Raw genomic sequence first — 21,297 nt, forward strand, 5'->3', positions numbered from 1 at the left:
ATACTCCACCTTACGCACACAATGTACTTCTCTACCTATTTAAACTCAAAATATCTTTGCTTGCAGAATGGGCATTCAAAATTATCTTCACTATCACCATCTATGGAGAATGTCAAAGCTTTAGGAAACTATTTACTTGATCCTGAAGTATTCCCATTCTTTTTTAACCTATCCTGCATTTTTGTTCAGAGTTCCTTCCCTCATTTACGGGAGACGCCATTTTACTTGGTCATGTTTCCTGCTTTCCTTACTTCTCCCCTTTTGCCTTCTCTGTGAATTTTCGTAAGTCCTAGAAAGCTTATTCCTGTAAGATTTCCATAGAGTAGTTGCAATAGCTTTTGCTTATGTAACATGCAATAGAAGTGACATTTTTGTAATACTAAATGGAGAAGGAAAAAAACCTTCACAGTCACCCAACCCATGTAAATCATGCTGCTCACCACCAATTACCTCATAAGAGCTATAATAGTTCCCATCACCAAAATCATTCTGTTACTACTAGATTGCAGTTCATGCTTGTGTAAATACCTTGGCATGCATTATTAGAAAATCATGTAATGTTTAACACATTTCCCTTGTCATGTTTTGACCATAATATGACCTGTAGCCAAAATATGGTAAAAATATGCATTTCTATGAATAATAAAACCAGTCTTTCCATGTTCAGAAGCTAGAAATATGTTTATATTAGTTTAGCCATATAAAAAAAGACAAATTAAAAATATTAACTAACTAACTCTCTAGCCTTCTTAAATCCGAAGGTTCATATCTGCAGCAACACAGGCCTTCCATCTGTTCCTATCTTGAGTAAGATCTATATACTCTTTTCCATCCTTACCGATTTCCTTTAGGTCCGTTGTCCCTCCATCTTCGTCTTGGCCTTCCTACAGGTCTCTTACCATCAGGTTTTCCAACAGGAATCCTGTAAACTCCTATTTCCTCTCCCATTCGTGCCACATGGCCTGCCCATCTAAGTCTTCTTGATTTAATCATTCTAATAATATCTGGACATGAATACAAATTATGTAGTTCTAAATTAATCACCTGTCTCCTCATCCCTTTTAGGTCCAAATATTTTCCTAAGGGTCTTATTTTCAAATACTCTCAATTTTTGTTCCTCTTTTAATGTAAGGGACCAAGTTTCACATCCATATAATACTACAGGCAAAATTACTGTTTTGTATATTTTAACTTTTAGTTTCTTAGATATTAAACGAGAAGACAAAAGTTTATGAAGAGAGAAGTAACATGCATTTCCTGAATTAAGTCTTCTTTTTATTTCCTCTTTAATATAAAAATTTATTAAATTAAATATTAATTTAATAAAAAATATGGCATCATAAAAATCGGAATTTATGCAGGATGGAATTTGTAAGGGGATGAGGAGAATAAAATCTCTGGAAGTTGTACCCCTACACCCATTGCAAATTTTTATATTTGGGAATGGGGATGCTTTATAATACCCCATTGCTTCACAGAGGTTACTGATATATTCCATCCACTATAATTTTTGTAAATAGCACTCTGACCTTCTAGATAAGATGTTCAAATATATAATCAAAAGGTATAAACAGGTAAAGAAGTAAATTAATTAACAGTATTAATATGCTGTATACATCATCACTATTTGCCTCCAAGTTTGATTGATTGATTGATTTAGTTTATTTTATTTCACATTTTGTGCCTCTTGGCTAATTTGTGAAGATGGGGATGAGTGATGAAATGATGAAATTGATGAATGAACATTCACAAACAACCAAGCCCGAGTGGGATTCGAACCCGGGACCCTTGGAGTGGCAGCGCGATGTGCTAACCACTCGGCCACAGGGTCCGGCACCTCCAAGTTTGAGAAAGACAATGTATTTTTCTATGAAAGCACACATTTTTATTTTAAAATTATTACTACTACTACTACTACTGCTGCTGATGATGCTGCTGCTGCTGCTGCTCCTCCTCCTCCTTCTTCTTTTACTACTACTACTACTACTACTACTACTACTACTACTACTACTACTACTACTACTACTACTACTACTACTACTACTACTATAAATGTAGTATTTTATTATGTAAGCTCTTATTAGAGTACTATATCGGACCACTTTAACTCACTCAAACTTTTTCGAATCTCCCTCGCTCAAGCATGCTACTCTCGAACGTACTGCATTCGTAGTGGAATGATTATTGGCATCATCCCATATTTCAGAGCCTAATAAGCAGCACTGTCAACCTAAAACCACACATGGAAGGAAACCACTCTATGCAATTACAATTCTAAATCATAATTTTGTATATTATGTAAGACTCGAATGCAGCACATATGAAAGTATGTAATATCTACAGACCAAAACGTAAAATGGATACACATGCTGAGAGACCTGCCTAAGCAATTACAAATATTGTATCACAGTGCAAGAAGTACGTGTACATAATTCTTCATTTACCGGAAAGGATAATCATATTCTGCGAAATAATAAAATGCAGTTATAACATTCAGTCGAACATCATTTCAATGTGATAATCATAGAAACATAAAATGTCAGTCTAGGTAGTTTCAGCACATAATCATCTATTTCATTTTCACATATCTCCGTAAGATACACAAAACTGCATTTTAACATGAAGATGATGACTATGTTCACTTATTTTTCAATTTCACTTCGTCTTTTACTTCATGATCCATATTTGAGGACCCACTACCATAGAGATATGATAGAAATACGTGTACTAATAGGGTTCGAGAGTTTGAGTGTATTTTGCTCGTTAGGTCGTTTTTCGCTCGAGCTAAAGAACTATCAATTCTGTGTACCACCTAGCATTGCCCGTGTGAACTATTTGCCATTCGAGTGAAAAACGCTTATTGTAGTACTTTAGTTCTTATACTTAAAGCAGTTTTTGTAAGTGTGTTTAAACACTTGATCTTTTTTAATATTTTCAATTGTAATTATAAATAGTTTACACAAGCAAACAAATTCTTATCCCTTGTCATGCTGAATTGTAATTTTATGTCAGTAATTTAAATAAATTATTACACTCCATTGTCACAAATATTCAGTTTCTTCTCATGTATGACCTGAATTTTATGCTTGGGGCTAAGTATCATGTAGCTTATGTAATTTTGGGATTAATTATAACTAGATACTTTTGCTTACACTTCTTTTTTTATGTGGGGTTCATAAATTCTTAATTTTATATTTGAAGCACTTGCTAAAGAAAAGCTCATTTGAGTTGAAGTTGAGAAAATATTTGAGTCATTCCACAAAGTATGCTGCTTGACAATTGCTAGGGAACAAATACATAATGGGATGCAACGTTCATGGGCACTGGTTCAGATATACCAGAACATCATTTATAAGTGCTGACATGATGCCAACTTTATTAACACGATATGGCTGGGAGTTCACACCATCGAATGAAACAGGACCAGAACGAACAGAGGGGTACATTCAGAGCATGAAGGAATGATGACATGATGGAGTAATGACACCATAAATGCCAACAGATCTGGCCCAACCAATAAGGTATATGACCATCTAGGACAGCAATGCATGATGTGCATCTGTGGGACAGGCTGTTCAGCAGTCCGTTAATCCAGTTTTCAGTTCCTGGAGAGTGGGGTGGCAGTTTCCTCTGTGCAACTCATCTTTGGAGAGCGTCCCAGGCATGTTCTATGGGATTCAGGTCTGGTGAATATGCAGGGCATGGCATTTGCTTGATGTCCTTCCTCTCCAGTATCTCTGCAATGTGAGCAGTTCTGTGGGGATGGGCGTTGTCGCCTATGAAAAGGAAGTCAGGACCTATTGCACCACGGAAAAGATGAACATATTCTTCCAAAATCTTGGTGCCATACCTGTCTCCCGTTACCGACCCTGTTGGAAGAAATTCAGAGGTGTTCTTGCATTATGCATGATACCGGCCCAGATCATGATACCATGAGCACTGTATTTTTCACATTCACGGATGTTGTGTGGATGGTAGTGGGTTCCCAGCCCTCTCCACACCAACTGGTGTCCAGAATCGCTCATCACACTGAACAGGGACTCATCTGAGAACATCACCTTAGACCACTCCCTTTGATCACACTCACGATGTCCCATTCACCACTGTAATCTGGCACGGTAGTGTGTGGGAGATAATGGAACACACATCACTGGCTTCCGAGCATATAAGCCGACAGCGCAGTCATCGTGAAATGGTTTAAGGGATATGTGAGTGCTTGAAGTACTTTGAAGATCCACAGAAATTTGTGCAGAAGTTGCAATTAAATTCCTTCTTGCCAATTGCACTATACATATATCTATCCTGTTGAACTGTTGTATTCTTTCCTTGACCTCCACCATGCACATGCAAGGTCCTTCCACTGGTTGCAGCAGCTTCCTTCAGACGGAAAATCACACTTTTGGACACTTCCATCACACGGGCAACTTTGGTGATATTTTTACCCACTTCAAGCCTTCCAACTGCCCTTACATGATCACAATCACTCAGAAGTTGCCTTTCAGCCATTCTTCTTCAGCAGTTTCACTTTACACGACAGTAACTCTCTGTAACTCTTCAACACTTAACTTTTTTGTTCACTACCACGTTCGACAGTCTCCCTCGTTTTGGGCCAACAGACTGATTTCCTCTAGATTTCCCAGTAACGAGGGATCCGATAGCGCTGTTGTTTCTTTCACAGATACAGACCACTTCCTAGTGCCTTCTACTGCAAGAGTTATGCAGCTACATAGCTGCTGTGCAGAGATGCCTGCAGAACTTCTGTGTTCCCTAGCAATTATCCAAAAGTGTAAATTACAAAATGAATCAATCTGGATATTATTGTTTTATATTGCATTAAAATTTAAATGTTTTTCAATGCATATCATTTCCATATTTCAGCAATAAAAATTGTAGCATCTCCAACTTATATGCTTCACAGACAAATGAAGTCAAGCTTTGCTAAATTTTAAAAGCACCACACATGTAACACATTTTCATTAATGCTTGTCAGGCATTCAGGCTATGTCATCATACTCAAATCTTTTCCATTGTTAGCAGACACCACAAAATACTTCATAATTCTACTAAATCAATTCATTACATATTTTAATCCAATCACATGTTTAGAACCTTACATTTTTTGTGTGAGTGTCACACACACACATCACACTGAAATGCCCCATTTCAATTATCAAGCAAATATTTAGACATGATAGAAACAAATGGGCAATTGAGAAGTATTCTAATTTATGTAATATGGTACTCAGTTGTAAGTGCAAGTTTTGTTTTATACTTATCATAACTTGACACTTACCATTTTCATTAATTTTGTAGGAGGACAAGGTGGACCAGGCTCACCAGGTGGACAAGGAGGACCAGGTGGACAAGGTATGGTTTTCTCAAAATTAGAATGAATATAAAATGATCTTTATAACTGAAACATTAAATGAAACATATCACTTCATTGTACTCGATTAAGCCTTAAAAATTATGAGTGTTATGAAAATAATTTCATTTTTTCATTAAAGTAATTGTAATTTTATCTATTGTTATATGAATTTCATTGTTACAAAATACTTTCTGGATAATTTTTTTATAAATCTATAATTTCAGTATATTTAGTTCAAACATTTAGTTATAAAATACATTTAAATATAATATTATTAATATCTCTCTTTTTTAATTTACTTACAGGAGGTGGTCCAGGTGGCTATCCAAGTGGTGGACCCCAGGGACCTGGTGGACCAGGTATGATAGTTTTATTTGATAAGACAAACTTCTATAATTTAGAAAGAGACATTTTTACATTGAAATGCACTGAAAATGTTTCACCAGTGTACTGAGCCGTTACCATGACTGTGATCATGGTGGTTTTCATTGTATCGAAGTTTAGAGAACTATTTTGTTGTCCTGCCTTCTTGTCTTTGTCATTGTGGCCTTTGAACATGGCATATTTTGAACTATTTTGCATTAATTTTCCCGTTTGTCACCGCTGTCATGCTACTTGGGCATATGACATTTGCATTAAAATTATTACTTTTGTAGGACAGTTATTGTAAGATTTAGGCTAGTGTTGCTGGGACCTTATCTTTTATCTATTCTAATATAGTTATATCTACCTGACCTTTACTTCACCTGACTTGCATTATCTGTGTTGTGTTGTATTCATTCATAATGTAGACGGTCACCCATCCAACCACTGACCAGAGAGAATGCTGCTTGACTTTATGGTGCTATGTTTTGTTTGGCTATTTCAAGTTCTCTTGAGCTGCTCTATGATTGGTTCTTCAGATATGTCAGGTTTATGCAGTGCTTGTCTATTGACTGCTCTGGCAATTCTCATTATAATCTCATCCAACTAATGTGTCTTTTGAGAATTTACAGTTTGCGTGATTGTCACCCATCTGTCTTTTGATTTGTGAATGCATGTTATTGCTGCATTTCTGTGCTGTTTTTGACTTAGTCTAGTCTTGGCATTGTGTTTATTCTTCTTATTGGGCCTCGCTGGACAATCTTATTGTTTGTTGGATTGGCGTGATGAGGCTGTTTAATCCAAAAATTGATTCTATTCCTTTACATAAAGTCATGTAGTACTTCTTCATTAAACATTTCTATGATTTATGCGTTTGAGACATATCTGTTGATGTGGGATATTATATGGAATACCTTGTTTTGTACACTATGCAGGAAATTTTGGTAAGAAGGTAGTATGCTGCCATACAATGCATGCATAGGACTTCATTGTCCTGATAAGTACTTTGTATACCGTTGTTTCTTTTAATTGTCAGTGTGTCATTTTTGTACAGAGGATATAGCTGTCCTATTCAAGTATTTTCCTTGTACGCCAAATTTTGGATGTATTCTTTGGAGGTTAGTCCTTTGCCCAACAGTAATCCTAGATATGTCACCTTTCTTTCTTGTGGGATATTGTGTCCTGCTAATCTCACATACTTTTGAGTTTTATATATTATTTCTTGTCTCTTCCAGGAGGTCCAGGAGGGCAAGGTGGATCAGGTAAGAGACATTAAAATTCATGTTTTTCAACATTTTACACTGTATATTTTCAGTGGTTCAATAAATATCACTGTAAACTGCAAGTTTAGTTTTAAACAAACATATTGTATTACACGGAATTGATACATGCAATTGTGTGAATGTGCACATATTGTTTAAGTAAAGCATTTTTATTATTATTATTGACCTTGTGTTGCCTTTTCATAACAGACTTCTTTCAAATAAAACTTTTCCATGCGAATTAAAAGTACAACTATGTGCATGTGAATATGTGATAGTAATTACTATTCAGGGATTGTGGAAATTTTCTTCAATATTTTCAGTTATTTCAATATTTGACATCATTGTTTGAAGAATATATTGTTAAAAACACCTTGCTGAACGTATAGTCTTTAATTGGCAATACTGCTTGATGTTAACTTGTTATTTACATACTAATATTTACTGATATTTAACACTAAATTCTTGAGTCAATTTTTCAATTTTATAACTGACTATCACTTCTATGACATCAAGAACCAAATCCTAGATAAGTAATCAGCAGTTCGGAATTTTTGAGCTGAACTTTAGAATCAAACTTACCTGCTACTTTAACAAAATAACAGCAATTGATTGTTCTATTCATTCAAAACCTACACCAAATTTGCCTGTTTGCCACAACAGCCTTTGAAGGTGTTTCCAATGCTACACAAACGACAATCTTTTAAATGACAATATTGATGCAAACACTGCCATTAGCTGTCATAACAGATTTCGATAATGCAAAAACATAAACAAGTTAATTTCATTACACTAGTGCATGTTTTTATTTTATTATTATTATTATTATTATTATTATTATTATTATTATTATTGATTTTCTCTAACTTTTGACTAATCAAAATGATGTGGATGAATGCTGATAGGTGAAATCCTTTAAGGAACAAATAAACTTCCATGGTCTGACTAGAACTCATACCTTGAACTCTCTGTGCTATAATTATAAATTAACTTCATAATACACTCAACTATTAAAGGGGTATAAATAGTAGTTTATCCGTTTTAGTTGTCAAATAATGGTTTCCATTTTACATCTATTGTAATAGCATGCTGATACGCATTTTCAATAATATATTATTGTTAAAATATTGTCAACTAATGATCCCTTTCTATAGGTGGGTTTGATTTTATTTGTCATTTGCAAGGAAATATCCACCACATAGCATTCATTACATCTGCACCAGCTGCACATATGTTTTAAATCACGAATGTCTGTGTTGGTATCTCCCGCCCATCCGCTTGAATTCCGTATGCTTACAAGAACTGGCCTCAATCATGGCTGCTCGAACCCACAAAGCAACAGTTTGTGCTGTAGGTGAAACATACCTACATAAACCTATTATGTTATTTTTGTTTAATCTAGTTGTAATCATGTAACTCATTGTTAATATCAAATGATATACATTATGATGCTGTAATTTCAGGAGGCTATCCAAGTGGTCCCCAAGGACCAGGAGGTCAAGGTATGTCAATTTCTATTTATTTTCACTTAAAACTATGTTTCTATACTATCTTTGAGATCATATAATTTCAATTTGTCTTGCCATGGACCTCAATTATCTTCATTTCTGGAGTTATAGTAAAGATAAAGAAGTATTCAGAGAAGTGTAAAGTGTCCAAATTGTATTATAAGTTAAAAGTGTCACATTTAATGCAGTATATGCAGAAATCTGGGAAAACATACTAAAGGCATTGAAGTGCAAATGCATTTCATTTTGAAAATGTATAAAAATAAAAATTGATGATTTTGTTTTATTACAAGTTTGTCATGGTTTTAAAGTATTATTCTCAACATTACAATTGCATATATTAGAAATGTCAATTAAAATATTAATATGTTTATTTATTTCAGGAGGACAAGGTGGTCCTGGAGGACCTGGTGGCCCAGCAGGACCAGGTGAGCTCATCCTATATATTGATTTGGTTTATTTAATTTGCATTTCTGCCACTGTTGGATGAGGATGATATGATGAAATTATTGAAGTGACCTTCACAAAGAACACCCATGCCTAAGGCAGGATTCTAACCCAGGACCCCTAGCACCCCAGGGTGCTGTGCTAACCAATTTACCACATAGGTCGGCCATGCTTCAATTACACTGCTCTGCAGCAAAAATGAGGTTTTCAAATGAATGAGTGTTCCTAAATGGAATTTTCACGCTGAGTTCAACGGTGCAATCAGTATTTTTCTATCACGTCAGGTTTTCGAGAAAATCAGGAATTTGTGTTTCATAAAAGTCCCGTTTATATACCATACATAGGAGGGCATGGAGAGTATTTAGAGTTAAATTGTGAACGACCCGAACACTTTCTGTTACATATGTGGGAAGAACATGTTGTGTAAACAAAGACTAAAGATAACGCCATTCGTCAAAGAAGCCTACCTTGCATATTTTGGACTTGTGCTTGGCGATGAAAATAAACCATGGGCACCCCAGAAAGTATGTAAGACTTGTGTGGAAGGTTTGAGGTTCTGGATGAACGGACAAAGAGAAAATTCTATTTTGCTCTGCCAATGGTATGGAGGGAACAATTAAACCATACGGATGACTATTATTTTTGTCAAGTTCAAGTGCAAGGTTTCAGTGCCAAGAACAAAAATATCCACATTTGCGACCTGCAATGAGACCAATCAAACATGACGAAAGTCTACCTATATTCCTTCTCGTCCATCTTCAAGCTGTACATTGCCTCGAAAGGAAGTTGTAAGCGATACAACGGACATCAGTGGATCAGTACAAGTGATAATACCCCACACTTATTTAGTTAGACCGCAGTGAATGACTTGGTACGTGATCTTGCGTTACCAAAGGAAAGTTCTGAGCTGTTAGCTTTTGTACTGAAAGACAGACATTTATTGTTGCCTGGCACTAAAATTTCATGTTACAGATCCCGGGAACAAGAAATAGTTTCTTTATTTTCAGAAGAAAGGTCTATGATCTTCTGCAATGACATACCGAAACTTGTAACGTGGCTTGGTGTAAAGTATGTAACTTCTGAATGGAGGCTTTTCATAGATTCTTCTGTAACCAGCCTGAAAGGTGTTTTACTGCACAATGGCAATGTTCTTGGATCTGTACCAGTTGCTTATTCTATTACTTTGAAAGAATCATATGAAAGTTTGCAGTTTCTATTGCAGTGTGTGAACCACTCCGAGTATGGGTGGGTTGTATGTGGTGACTTCAAAGTTATCAACCTTTTAATGGGACTACAAATGGGATACACAAAACTGCCCCGTTTCCTGTGCGATTGGAATAGTCGAGACAGACAAAATCACTGACAAAGGCGGGAGTGGCCAACCAGAGGAACCTTGACACCCGGAACAAAGAATGTTATGTTTCGTGGAACCCACGAAAGTTCTTCTCCCTCCTATATACATTAAATTGGGTATCATGAGCCAGTTTTTACGTGCCCTAGATAAGGACAGTGAGTGTTTTAAGCACATATGTAGTGTTTATCAGAGAATGACCCTAGATAAGCTGAAAGCAGGTGTTTTTACTGAACCTCAGATCAGGAAATTAATGTGCGACCCCAATTTTGAGGATACAATGAGCTAAACAGAAAAGCAAGCCTGGGAGAGCTACAAAGATGTAAAAAACTTCCTAGGAAACAGAAGGAGTCCAGCTTACAAAACCATTGTGAACACCATGTTGGAAAATTTGAGAAAAGTAGGTTGTAACATGAGTTTGAAGTTACACTTCCTACATGCTCACATTGACTATTTTCCAGATACCTGTCTTGGATTTTACAGGGAGGAACAGGGTGAACGTTTCCATCAGGATTTGAAAGAAATGGAAAGAAGATACCATGGTGGTTGGACTGTGAACATGATGGCAGACTACTGTTGGTCCCTGAAGGGAAAGTACTTCTCATGTATATGGAAGAAGTTCAAAAAGACGAAAATTCCTGCCTGTAAAATAAGTGAGGTCACTGTAAATAATATCACTTGTTGGCAGTTCTTGTGAACTGTACGTACATTGTGTTTACAATTACATAATTATAATATACACCACGTTTTTAAGCATGGCAATGATCTTGTAGAAGGGTATAAATATATGTCGGTAATGGTTCAATATGCAAATTTTGTTTTCATTTTTTTTCAACAATCTGGACGTGATGGAAGAAAACTGCTTACATATTTGGAATCAGCGCCCCAAAATTAGGGGGAAACGACATTCGAAACCAAAACATCAAAATGAAAATTTCAAATTGCAGAGCGGTGTTATTCACACTATAAGGATTGAAATTTATATAAATATATAGCATGTCGAGGCTAGAGGTATACAAAAATAACTACTTACAATGAGAAAACTACTCTTTATATTGTCTTGTAGTGAAGCTCAGTCGATAGGTATTTTTTTAAAAAGAATGGTACGCAAATGAACATATTTTTACAAGAAGAATTGGGTGTGAAATAATAACGATTATTGGATCCAAATATTTTATGAGTGAAATAAAAGTTGTTAAAAAATTTTTGACTATGAAGGACTTATTTAGGAATAACTTAACACATGTAGAAAGGTGCAAAACTTCTGGATAAATTAAAGCTTTAAATTTAAAAATTCAAGTATACTGCAATTGACAATGAAAGTAAGTTATTTTTGTAGTTTTCATATAATTATTAATACTAGGACCTAGCACTATTGATACAAAACATGTACTTGACATTAACGAAAATGGCATGTCATCAAATATATAAACGATAATGATCTTAGTACCTATTTTCTTCCTCAAAGAAGAAAGCTATCTTGTACATATTATATCTATTAGATGAACAATACACTGTGAAAAACCTAATATCTCTTTGCAAAATAATACTTGAAGAGGCAATGAATAGTGCCTAATACATAGAACATATCTAGTTAGATATAGATTGATTATAATCTCTCGACCATAACAATGAGCCCTATTATTAATCATTGTATTTCCAACAGGATTTCTAAAAAGACAGGTCGAATTGGAATACAATGGAAACTTAATGTTACATTTGACCATATTTTAAGCCATGCTACTGAAAAATGCAAAATCAAAATTCCACCATGGTTGTGTACATAATCTAATGCATATAACTCTCAAGTAATTATGCACAGGGCCGGATTAAGGTGTGTGCTATTGATGCTGCAGCATTAGGCCCATTCCTGAAATAGGCCCAGATGAAAACAGACGAAAATTTTCCGAAAGTTGAACAGTTTTCTTTTGCTACATTAACGTGAAAATAAATCTTAGAATGAAATTTGGAGCCCCAATTTCGGACGCCTAGACACAACATTACTTATTATACAGTTACTATTATTCTTTGTGCTGTGACGTAACTATAACGTCGTTCTGTTTATTGTTCACCGAAGATTCCAAGTTAATGCTATCAATTTTATGTTAGACAGTTTACTTAGTAATTTAGCTGCGTTTTTTGCAATATCTTGGCGTTTATTGCCACTTTATTATTGTTCGGTAAGTGCGAAGTAGTAAATTTTTCATCTTGAAAGTTAGTTGTACAGAAAATATCGACGGTATTTCATTGTTAGGTTTTGACGTGACCTAACATTGTTATATTGTTCGTACTGTTTCGCACACACTCATTATGGCGTCTCAACTCAGTGGGTGGGATAAAGCGAAAAAGAAAAGGAAACAAGCAGCAGAACAAGAAAAGCTTTTGACGAAAATTCCAAAATTGAGTTCATACTTCGGAGTACGAACATCTTCGTCTCAATCGTATATGTTGGATGCGATTGCGAGTTTGAGTGCTCCTGAAGGCCAGGCCAAGCAAGATGGACCTGTCGAGGCAAGAGAGAATAAAGAGCGGGAAAGTTCAGGGGAGAGAGAAGAGGTGAAAGGAGATGCTATCACTGAAGCACTAGCACCGACCCTGAAGGATTTCACCAATGATTTGGGACAGTGGGGTGAAATCGCCGATGACACTCGAGAATATTGGGCCAAGAAAGGTCCAAAAGACTGCAAACACAATGAATCCCAGTTTGAAGAAAGTGCCAGATGATACCCAGGCGAGTCGTTCCAACGTCGATGCACAAATACTTTCTTCGTGCGTACGCATCCGCTCAATGGCAAAAAAACCTATAGACAATCGTTGTGCTACTAGCCTTCGACAGGGAAGATGTTCTGCTTTGCATGTAAATTGTTTGGCGGCAGTGCTGTTCAAGAGACCAAGTTCGTTTCTGGCGGTTTTGACATCTGGAGGGCAGGCGAATCCAGAATAAAAATGCATGAAAGCAGCGATTGTCTTCGCGAGACCTGACAGAGGGAAGCCGGTCATGTTGACTACCTAGCTGCTAAACAGGTCGAGGAAGAGCAGTGTTACTGGCGCCAGATTGTGAAAGGGCTCATCGACACACTGATATTCCTAACTGAGCATGGTCTTGCTTTAAGGGGCGCCGATGAGATCATAGGTTCCGCTCATAATGGTAAGTACCTTGGCATCATTGAGCTGATGGCAAGGTATGATACTCTGCTGGCTAGCCATATTAGAAACTATGCCAACCACAGGAAAGGTCACGTTTCCTATTTGCCATCCACAATATGCGATGAACTGCTGAAGCTCATGGGATGAAAGGTGCAGGACACCATCCTGAAAGAAGCCAAGGAGGCAAAGTATTTCTCTGTCTCCATTGACTCGACACCTGACGTATCACACATCGATCAGCTAACGATTGTTATCCAGTACGTTCTGCCCCATGGCCCAGTTGAACGGTTCCTGACATTCATGCCTATGATGAGACACACGGTGGAGCAAATGGCCAGCATACTTCTGAACTTTCTGAAGGAAAAAGGCTTGGATATTACTAACTACAGAGGCCACTCATATGACAATGCGTCAAACATGTCAAGACGGTACAATGGTGTACAGTCAATTGTGAAGCGAGAGTGTAAATACGCCACTTTTATTCCATGCTTCAACCACAGCCTAAACCTGGTAGGACATCAGGCTATTGAAAGCTGCAGTGACTGTACCCAGTTTTTTTTATTTTGTCAATGGACTATATGTTTTCCTGTCTGACTTAACATATCGCTGGCAGCAAGTAAAGAATTGCTGCTGGCTGATGCTCAAGGGTTTGCCTGGAACATGATGGTGTGAATGTGCAGATGCTGTCAAAGCGCTGATAGAAGGATGGAAGAGGATTCAGGATGTCTTTTATGATCTTTCGGCACGTAAGGAGCAGAAAGCAGATACGACAAACCAGAGTGCGGGATTTCATGCAGGATGAACGAACTTGAGACAGCAGTTATGGCGACTGCCTGGAACAATTTCCTTGGCCATCTCAACAGTACGAGCATTAGCCTCCAAGATCCAAGATCCTACAGTCAGCCTGAATACTGCAATTGGCTTGATGGCATCACTGGTCGACACGGTTCAGTTTGCACGGGATAGATTTGATGTGTAATGGCCGATGGCAATCGAAAAGGTTCAACATGGCGAATACAAAGATGAGCGGTGTCGAGGCCGTAAGTGAAAGCGAATGCCTGATGAAGGAGCTGAAAACGTAGCAGATCTCAACCAAAGGCAAACGTTCAAAACTCAGACGTATCTGGTCATGATCGACAATCTGTTAGCTAAAGTGGAAAAGTGGATGAAGGTATATGACGATATTTGTAAAACATTCCGATTTCTCTCAGAGCTAACGTCATTGAGCATTGAGCAGATCGAGGACAAAGCAAAGAATCTCATTTCCTCGTATCCAGATGACTTGGAAGACACACTGGAAACTGAGCTGGTACAGTTTGTTGCATTTATGTGCATTCAGAATGTCATCGTTGAATCTTTCTCAGACATTTCCAAACATCGAGATTGCATTGCACATCTATCTGTGCATCATGGTGTCCAATGCCTCCGGCGAATAAAGCTTCCAAAATTGGGAATAGTCAAAGGAGAGTTGCGGTCTTCAATGGGGCAGGAAAGGCTAAGCATGCTGGCGCTTATGAGCATGAGTTGCTGCACAGCCTTGACTTCACTGACACGATCAAAGAATTTGCACTTGCTAAGGCTCTAAAAACAGCAATATAAGTAAGCAGCACTAGCGCACCTCTCATAATCATTTCATGGTACATTATCATAATCACAAAAATAATAATAAAAAAATCATAAAAAACCAGAGAAACATTAAAATACGTAGAAGAGCAATATATATATATATATATATATATATATATATATATATATATATATATATATATATATATATATATATATATATATTATTCATAGTATGTAAGTCGTCTTAATCCGACCGTGCTTATGCATTCTAAAAGAAGATGGTAACAGTGGTCATTGAAAGATAATCTGACATAATGTATTATCCTATGGCAAATTTGTCAAAGAACAATACAGAAACACTCTGATTTTGAAACCGTTTATGTGCTGCAAATATTGTTTTGTGTATCTTAGACTCCCATTGTAAATAATATAACACAATAATAAAACTACACAATTTTGAATGTCAAGAAAAAGCAACATACTAAATTCTTCTCTAAAATTTCCATTTGTGTTTGAATCTAACAATAGTTAAAAGTTTTATAATTTCAGTTGGATTTATGTCAGTATAAAATTACATAGTTGACTATACAAATTTGCCATTGTTTTTCCCTGTGGGTGCCAAAGCGTATTCTGAAAATTTGACCTGGTTTACTGCAACAATTCTTATTTATTGCATATATTTTTTATATATCAATTAGATATAATAGAAATAAAATACCAATGCAGGTATGCAAGACAAAAACAGAAGTCTGAAAACTCCAAATTTTGCAACAATTTCTATATAGTTGTATATGAAAAAAGTTGTCTTACAAGACCAAATAACATGGGGAGAATACACCACTGGTGGATACTGAAAGCATATGATCCATAAAAGCTTTTGTCTTTGACTGGAATCAATGACAACGATGCTTTAGCCCATATATTCGTAACTGAAATTTTAGAATCCACTGTTTTTAAAGTTTTACTAACAAATTTATTTTTGTCTGTAAATAGGAGGTTATCCAGGCTCAGGAGGATCACAAGGACCTAGTGGACCTGGAGGCTCAGGTAAGGTTTTTTTCAAAAAATCACATGAGAACTGTTTGGGTATGTGATATGTAATAATATTACATGAGTCAACTGAAAACCTTAAAAGTCCGACAAACATTCCAGAACAGACTGTATACAGCTCAAATTTATATGCGGTATCGACTGTTATTTACAAGACAATTTCATGGCTGCAGCACTGATCAAGTGAACTTCAAAACACCATTTTTGTCATATTAAAGATGGCGCCTCCTCTACACACTTGCAACAGTGAAGAGGAGTGATTTCTTGCCCTTTGTCAGCCTAAAACTTGCAGAAATTTCTCTGTAAATGATAATTTAATATCTCTGTGCATACTTACCACACCGGCAAGTTTACTAATGGAGGAGAAAGGTCGACAATGGCCTCAGTTCGCAGGCAGATAGGTGGAAAGGCCTTCGCAGTGGCTCATAAGTAACTGCACGTGGACCCCAAAGACGTCTTAAGGTATACAGGAACTAAATCAAAGTTGAAAATATATGCAGATCAGCAATAGGTCTGTGCTAAAATGCAGCAAACCTGTGCAACCCTACATACAGAAATGTACTAGATAAGAAACAAAAACAAATTAAGGTTTTCATTTGACTCTTCCTTGTACTATAATTATGTATAAAATATCTATTCAATATAATCAAAATATTCATTAGTTTATTAGTAGTCATTTATTACAAAACCAACCAGTCAAGGAAGTTATGATGAAAAGTTATTGCTAAGTATGTTAATGTAATGCTTCAACTTTGAAGATAGGATAATGACGATGCATTCAGTACCAAGAAACAATATTAGAGCAAAATTTATAAAATTACAAAATATAATAAGCATTTGTGTGTGTGTGTGTGTGCTTGAGTTTCTATTATTTTTATTGTGTTATGAAAGTGAGGATTTAACTTCACAAGCACATGTCACATATATATTAATATAAAAACATATTCAAATATGTAATATTTTTGGTTTTAAAATTATAGGAGGACCAGGTGCACCAGGTGGTCAAGGAGGACCAGGTTAGTTAATTCATTTCAACTTAACTCTTAATGTCATTAAATATTTGTACACAAAGATACATTCTCTACAGCATTCATCAATTATTTGTTTTGAATATTTTTAACATCATGTTGCATTAGTATATGAATTGTGTACAAATGTATAATATTTCTAGGATAGTAACTTTTACCTAACTGATACCTGGAGTGTTCTTTTCTACAATATTTTGAAAGTTACTTTTGAAAAGTATGTTAATTACACTTACTTTGCTCCAAAAGACAACCTCTGTGATGCAGTGGTCATCAAGGTGCACTACCATGCCAGGGGTCCCAGGTTTGAATCCCAGCATTGGCATCTGTGTTCTTTGCGAGTGCCCCATCATCAGTTTAATCATATCATCACTTATCCTTATATTTGCGATTAGCCAAAAGTAGCATTAAAGTGAAGTAAATTGAAATAAATCAATTAATTTAAAAAAAATAATTGTACATTTCTTTTGTAGTTACTTTAACTCACATAATATATTTTATGCATGGACTGTAAGCAGGCTATTTTTTTCTTTTACTGATGTGACCATTTAAAATTAGCATTAATTTTAATTAAAGTGTAATAAATCTCATGTGTTTAACTATGAAAATATAGACAAAAATTAAGGCATATTCTTATACTTGAAATAATTATGTCATACAAAACATTAGCTTACAACAAATTTATATAAAAAAATTAAACATCATTTCCATTTTTTCACTGTTGAAATGTACAGAAAAATAATGATAAAAGTAACTGTTAAAATTTCATTACCATTACTGAAAATTATAACTCAGTTACAGTTACTCATTTTAAAAAAATAACAAGTTACAGTTACTGTTGCTTGAGAAAGCAACTGTTGCTTGTAACTACATTACAAGTAACTTGTTACTTCTAAACACTGGTTATATTTATAATCAATTCATGGTTTCCAACGTGAGGTTTTTCAGTTCAGTGCTATTCGCAAACTGCAACAACTCGAATTTATCATGTGTTTGCGCAAATATGTATAAAGGCTGCTGAGGAAAGATGACCTAGATTCATTTACCATTTGCATGCTCAGTAAGGGCAAAGGGGTAGTAACCGTAGAAAGCTAACGTGTCCTGTGCCAAAGTTAACCATTAATCTGTTGAACTACTGATTTCTTCAAAATTAAAATACATCATAAATTTTGCAATTTTATTTACTACAAAAGTTAGTATTTACTTACAAAAGACATGAATGGCATGGAGGAATGCAAAACTACATTTCTATAAGTCTTGTTTGTACTCAAAACAACACTCTGACTGGTGTTCACCACACACAGCTATGGAGCAACAGCATTGATTGATTGATTTTTTTATTCATCTTTTGGGATTACAATAATCCATGGTGTCATCAATGTTACATCACTTTTAACATTTTTGTAAGCAATGCAATATTTTCTTAAAATTAAAATTTTGCAAATACTAACTACAATACATTCTTGCAAAAGTATATTTTTTAACATATGTAGTATCATTACAATCTTATACACATACGCACATATATAAGTGGATATTCATGGACAGTTACAGTTGTGCCACAAGATATTCAGTCACAGAATAAAAAAATGTTTTAATAACAGTTTTTTAATGTTTTTCTTAAAGGGAGGAGATACAGTTACGCACCAATTGTGCATTTATTTCAATATCATCTGAATGGGCACTGCTACTAAAAAAAAAAAATTGAAACTGCTTGTATCCAAAAGTATGAATTTCTCTCCATGTTGCAAGTGGAAGCATTTTTATTATGTTGATTATTACGCTAGACACGATGTTTGAAAAATATGATGAATAAGAATTTTCGGAAGCCCATGTATTCCTTATGGGAAATCAAGTTCAACATCAAGTTACGGCCAATCAAATGCAAGTTTCGACTTTTCCGCTTGTGAAATCCATCTTCAAACTGCCCTTTTCACGTTGATATATTTTTCTATTCCATGTGAAGTTTCATATTCCCAGGAGAACGAATGAAGTGATACTCTCATAAGATCAATGCTTCTCTCCTTGCCTCCTTTCAGTGTTGTCAAACCTGATGCGCATAAAATAACTAAATTTCACCTTAAATGGAGTTAAGACTGACTTCAAAGAGCTAGATTTATGAAGACTGGATAAAGTGCCTCCTAGGGTAATGCTAGTTGTCAAAGGGGTGGGGGCACTGCTATTATCGTTAACTCTAAATTGGTGACAATTTATTCTTAGTTTTCAACATCTAGATCCGGCGGCATCACACATCTCAATAATCCACCGATGGTTGTATGAAATCGAAAATAATGAATTCCCTGATAACAATATTATGTCAATTTCACGTCAAACATGGCAATATAAAGAAGTAGCTGGGGAGATAAGAGGGAATGGGGCGACACAGCCAATATGACAATATCATGTCACGTGCAAAATGCATAATTATGACAAAAGTTGATCTGTGTAGGCCGGAACCAGTGATGGCATCATAGTGGGGCACGGGGATGGGTGTCCCATTTCCCAACTGAACGAGTGCATGAAGGAGCCAGATCTGGCTTCAAGAGAGCTAAGTTGGCACACTGCCACGGAGCTTGGGAGGAGTCCCGTGGAAACTGTTTCGCATGCCCTTAAAGTCCATGACATTCATTGATTTGTAATTTTGAGGTAATTTGTTGAGGATCTGTTCATGCTCCCCTTGCTTGACTGTCAGAATGCACAAATCTTCCTTCCTTGTTGTTGAGCAACTGTGTTAGTTTTTTGCATTTCCACATTCAGGATGTTAGCAAAATATTGCAGAAATTGTCATGGAATGTTTGATGTATGGATACTTCTCTCTCTGACCCAAATGAAGGGAGATGGGCAGGGATAGAGCAGACGAGTTAAGTGGAAGGGGGTGAGACAAGAAAACGGCACCACATGCATAGTCTGCCAGATGATGCATTAGCTTTCTAGGGTAAAAAAAAAAGAGGTGCTTGAAATGGCGTAGCTAGAAACTTTGTAAATGTTACAGGGTATATTTTTCATATTTCTCAAGTATCTGGATTCTTTTCCTAGGAAAACTATGGCTCATGAGATGCAAATTATTATATTCCATTTGCATTTACAACCCTACCAAACATTACAAATATACATGTTTATGTGTCATAAGTGTTGCTATACTATTTAGATGATTTGAAAAATTTGATGCAACAAATGGTTGTAGATGGAAATTAAAATTTGTTATTTACACTTCAAAGTAACATGAATTATTGGCATTTTAAAATTTCAATTACCAGGTGGACCTGGAGGCCCTGCAGGACCAGGTGGGCAAGGCGGACCAGGTAAGGACTTATTATTTTAAAGACTTAGTAGGAGCATTTCATGAAAAGGTCCTTCTCCATGTAAATATCACAATGAATTAATCTGAAAGTTATTATTGTTTTTAATTTTATTAAGATTTAAATGTTTGTGAATGCACATAATTCAAAGTAACCAGAACCATTGAGACAACTAAAGTTTTTACGTGGGAAAAGGTTGGATTTCCGTTGGTTGGCAAATTGAAGTTGGTCTTACATTGGACCAATGGTTGTTGTCAAAAAGTAAGTCAAAATCAGTTTTAAATACTAGTTTCTCCTGTTAAGACAACTTTCAAAAGTATGCTGTAAATTCTAGAGTGTAAAATAAGTGAAATGTATCAGTGTTTCTTTCTGTACATTTCAATCACAGCAAATACTGAAAATATAATATCTTGTTAATGAAAGTAGAAGCTCATCAGTTCTTTGTCATCTGCCTTGGATGAATGATATTTCTGTGTTGGGAAATGCTTATGGTTTGTCTATTTAGCTGTAACAGAACAAGAACATACTTCAGGTATTCTTGCAAAATTCATTCATGATCTTTACATATGAAATAAACAATGTTATGCAGACTAAATTCCATTAAAGATGGAAAATTAAGTAAACTCTAGAAAGTGTTTTGTGCTAGCATTTGAAGGTACCTTGAAAACAACGTGTACTAAAATTTACATTTGGCCTCACAATAAGTCGCAATAAGTTTTATATATATAACAACATAAACTTATCTATACTTTAATTTTCAGTACGTTGGCCCAACGTAAAAACCACACATTGGGCCAACATCGGAACCGCGGCCAAAACTACCATTGTCCAATGGTATGTTCTTACATTTGGCCAACCATTTTTTGTACAGATAGTCCAATGTTGGACCAACCACTTTTGGTAACTTT

The 21,297-nt window shown here is 35.8% G+C and overlaps 1 protein-coding gene across 1 annotated transcript in view; it reads left to right on the top strand.

The window, feature by feature from the left end:
- Nucleotides 1-21,297, top strand: part of LOC146002227 (uncharacterized) — a 79,539-nt gene that overhangs the window by 51,988 nt on the left and 6,254 nt on the right. The window contains exons 20-27 of the mRNA XM_083139945.1: nt 5,314-5,367; nt 5,674-5,727; nt 6,967-6,993; nt 8,457-8,495; nt 8,885-8,929; nt 16,009-16,062; nt 17,046-17,081; nt 20,348-20,392. Of these exons, the coding sequence (XP_082996071.1) occupies nt 5,314-5,367; nt 5,674-5,727; nt 6,967-6,993; nt 8,457-8,495; nt 8,885-8,929; nt 16,009-16,062; nt 17,046-17,081; nt 20,348-20,392 (354 nt within the window). The remainder of the gene's footprint in view (nt 1-5,313; nt 5,368-5,673; nt 5,728-6,966; nt 6,994-8,456; nt 8,496-8,884; nt 8,930-16,008; nt 16,063-17,045; nt 17,082-20,347; nt 20,393-21,297) is intronic.

This window comes from Lepisma saccharinum, chromosome 18 (assembly GCF_977018435.1).
Source record: "Lepisma saccharinum chromosome 18, izLepSacc3.1, whole genome shotgun sequence".
NCBI lineage: Eukaryota > Metazoa > Arthropoda > Insecta > Zygentoma > Lepismatidae > Lepisma > Lepisma saccharinum.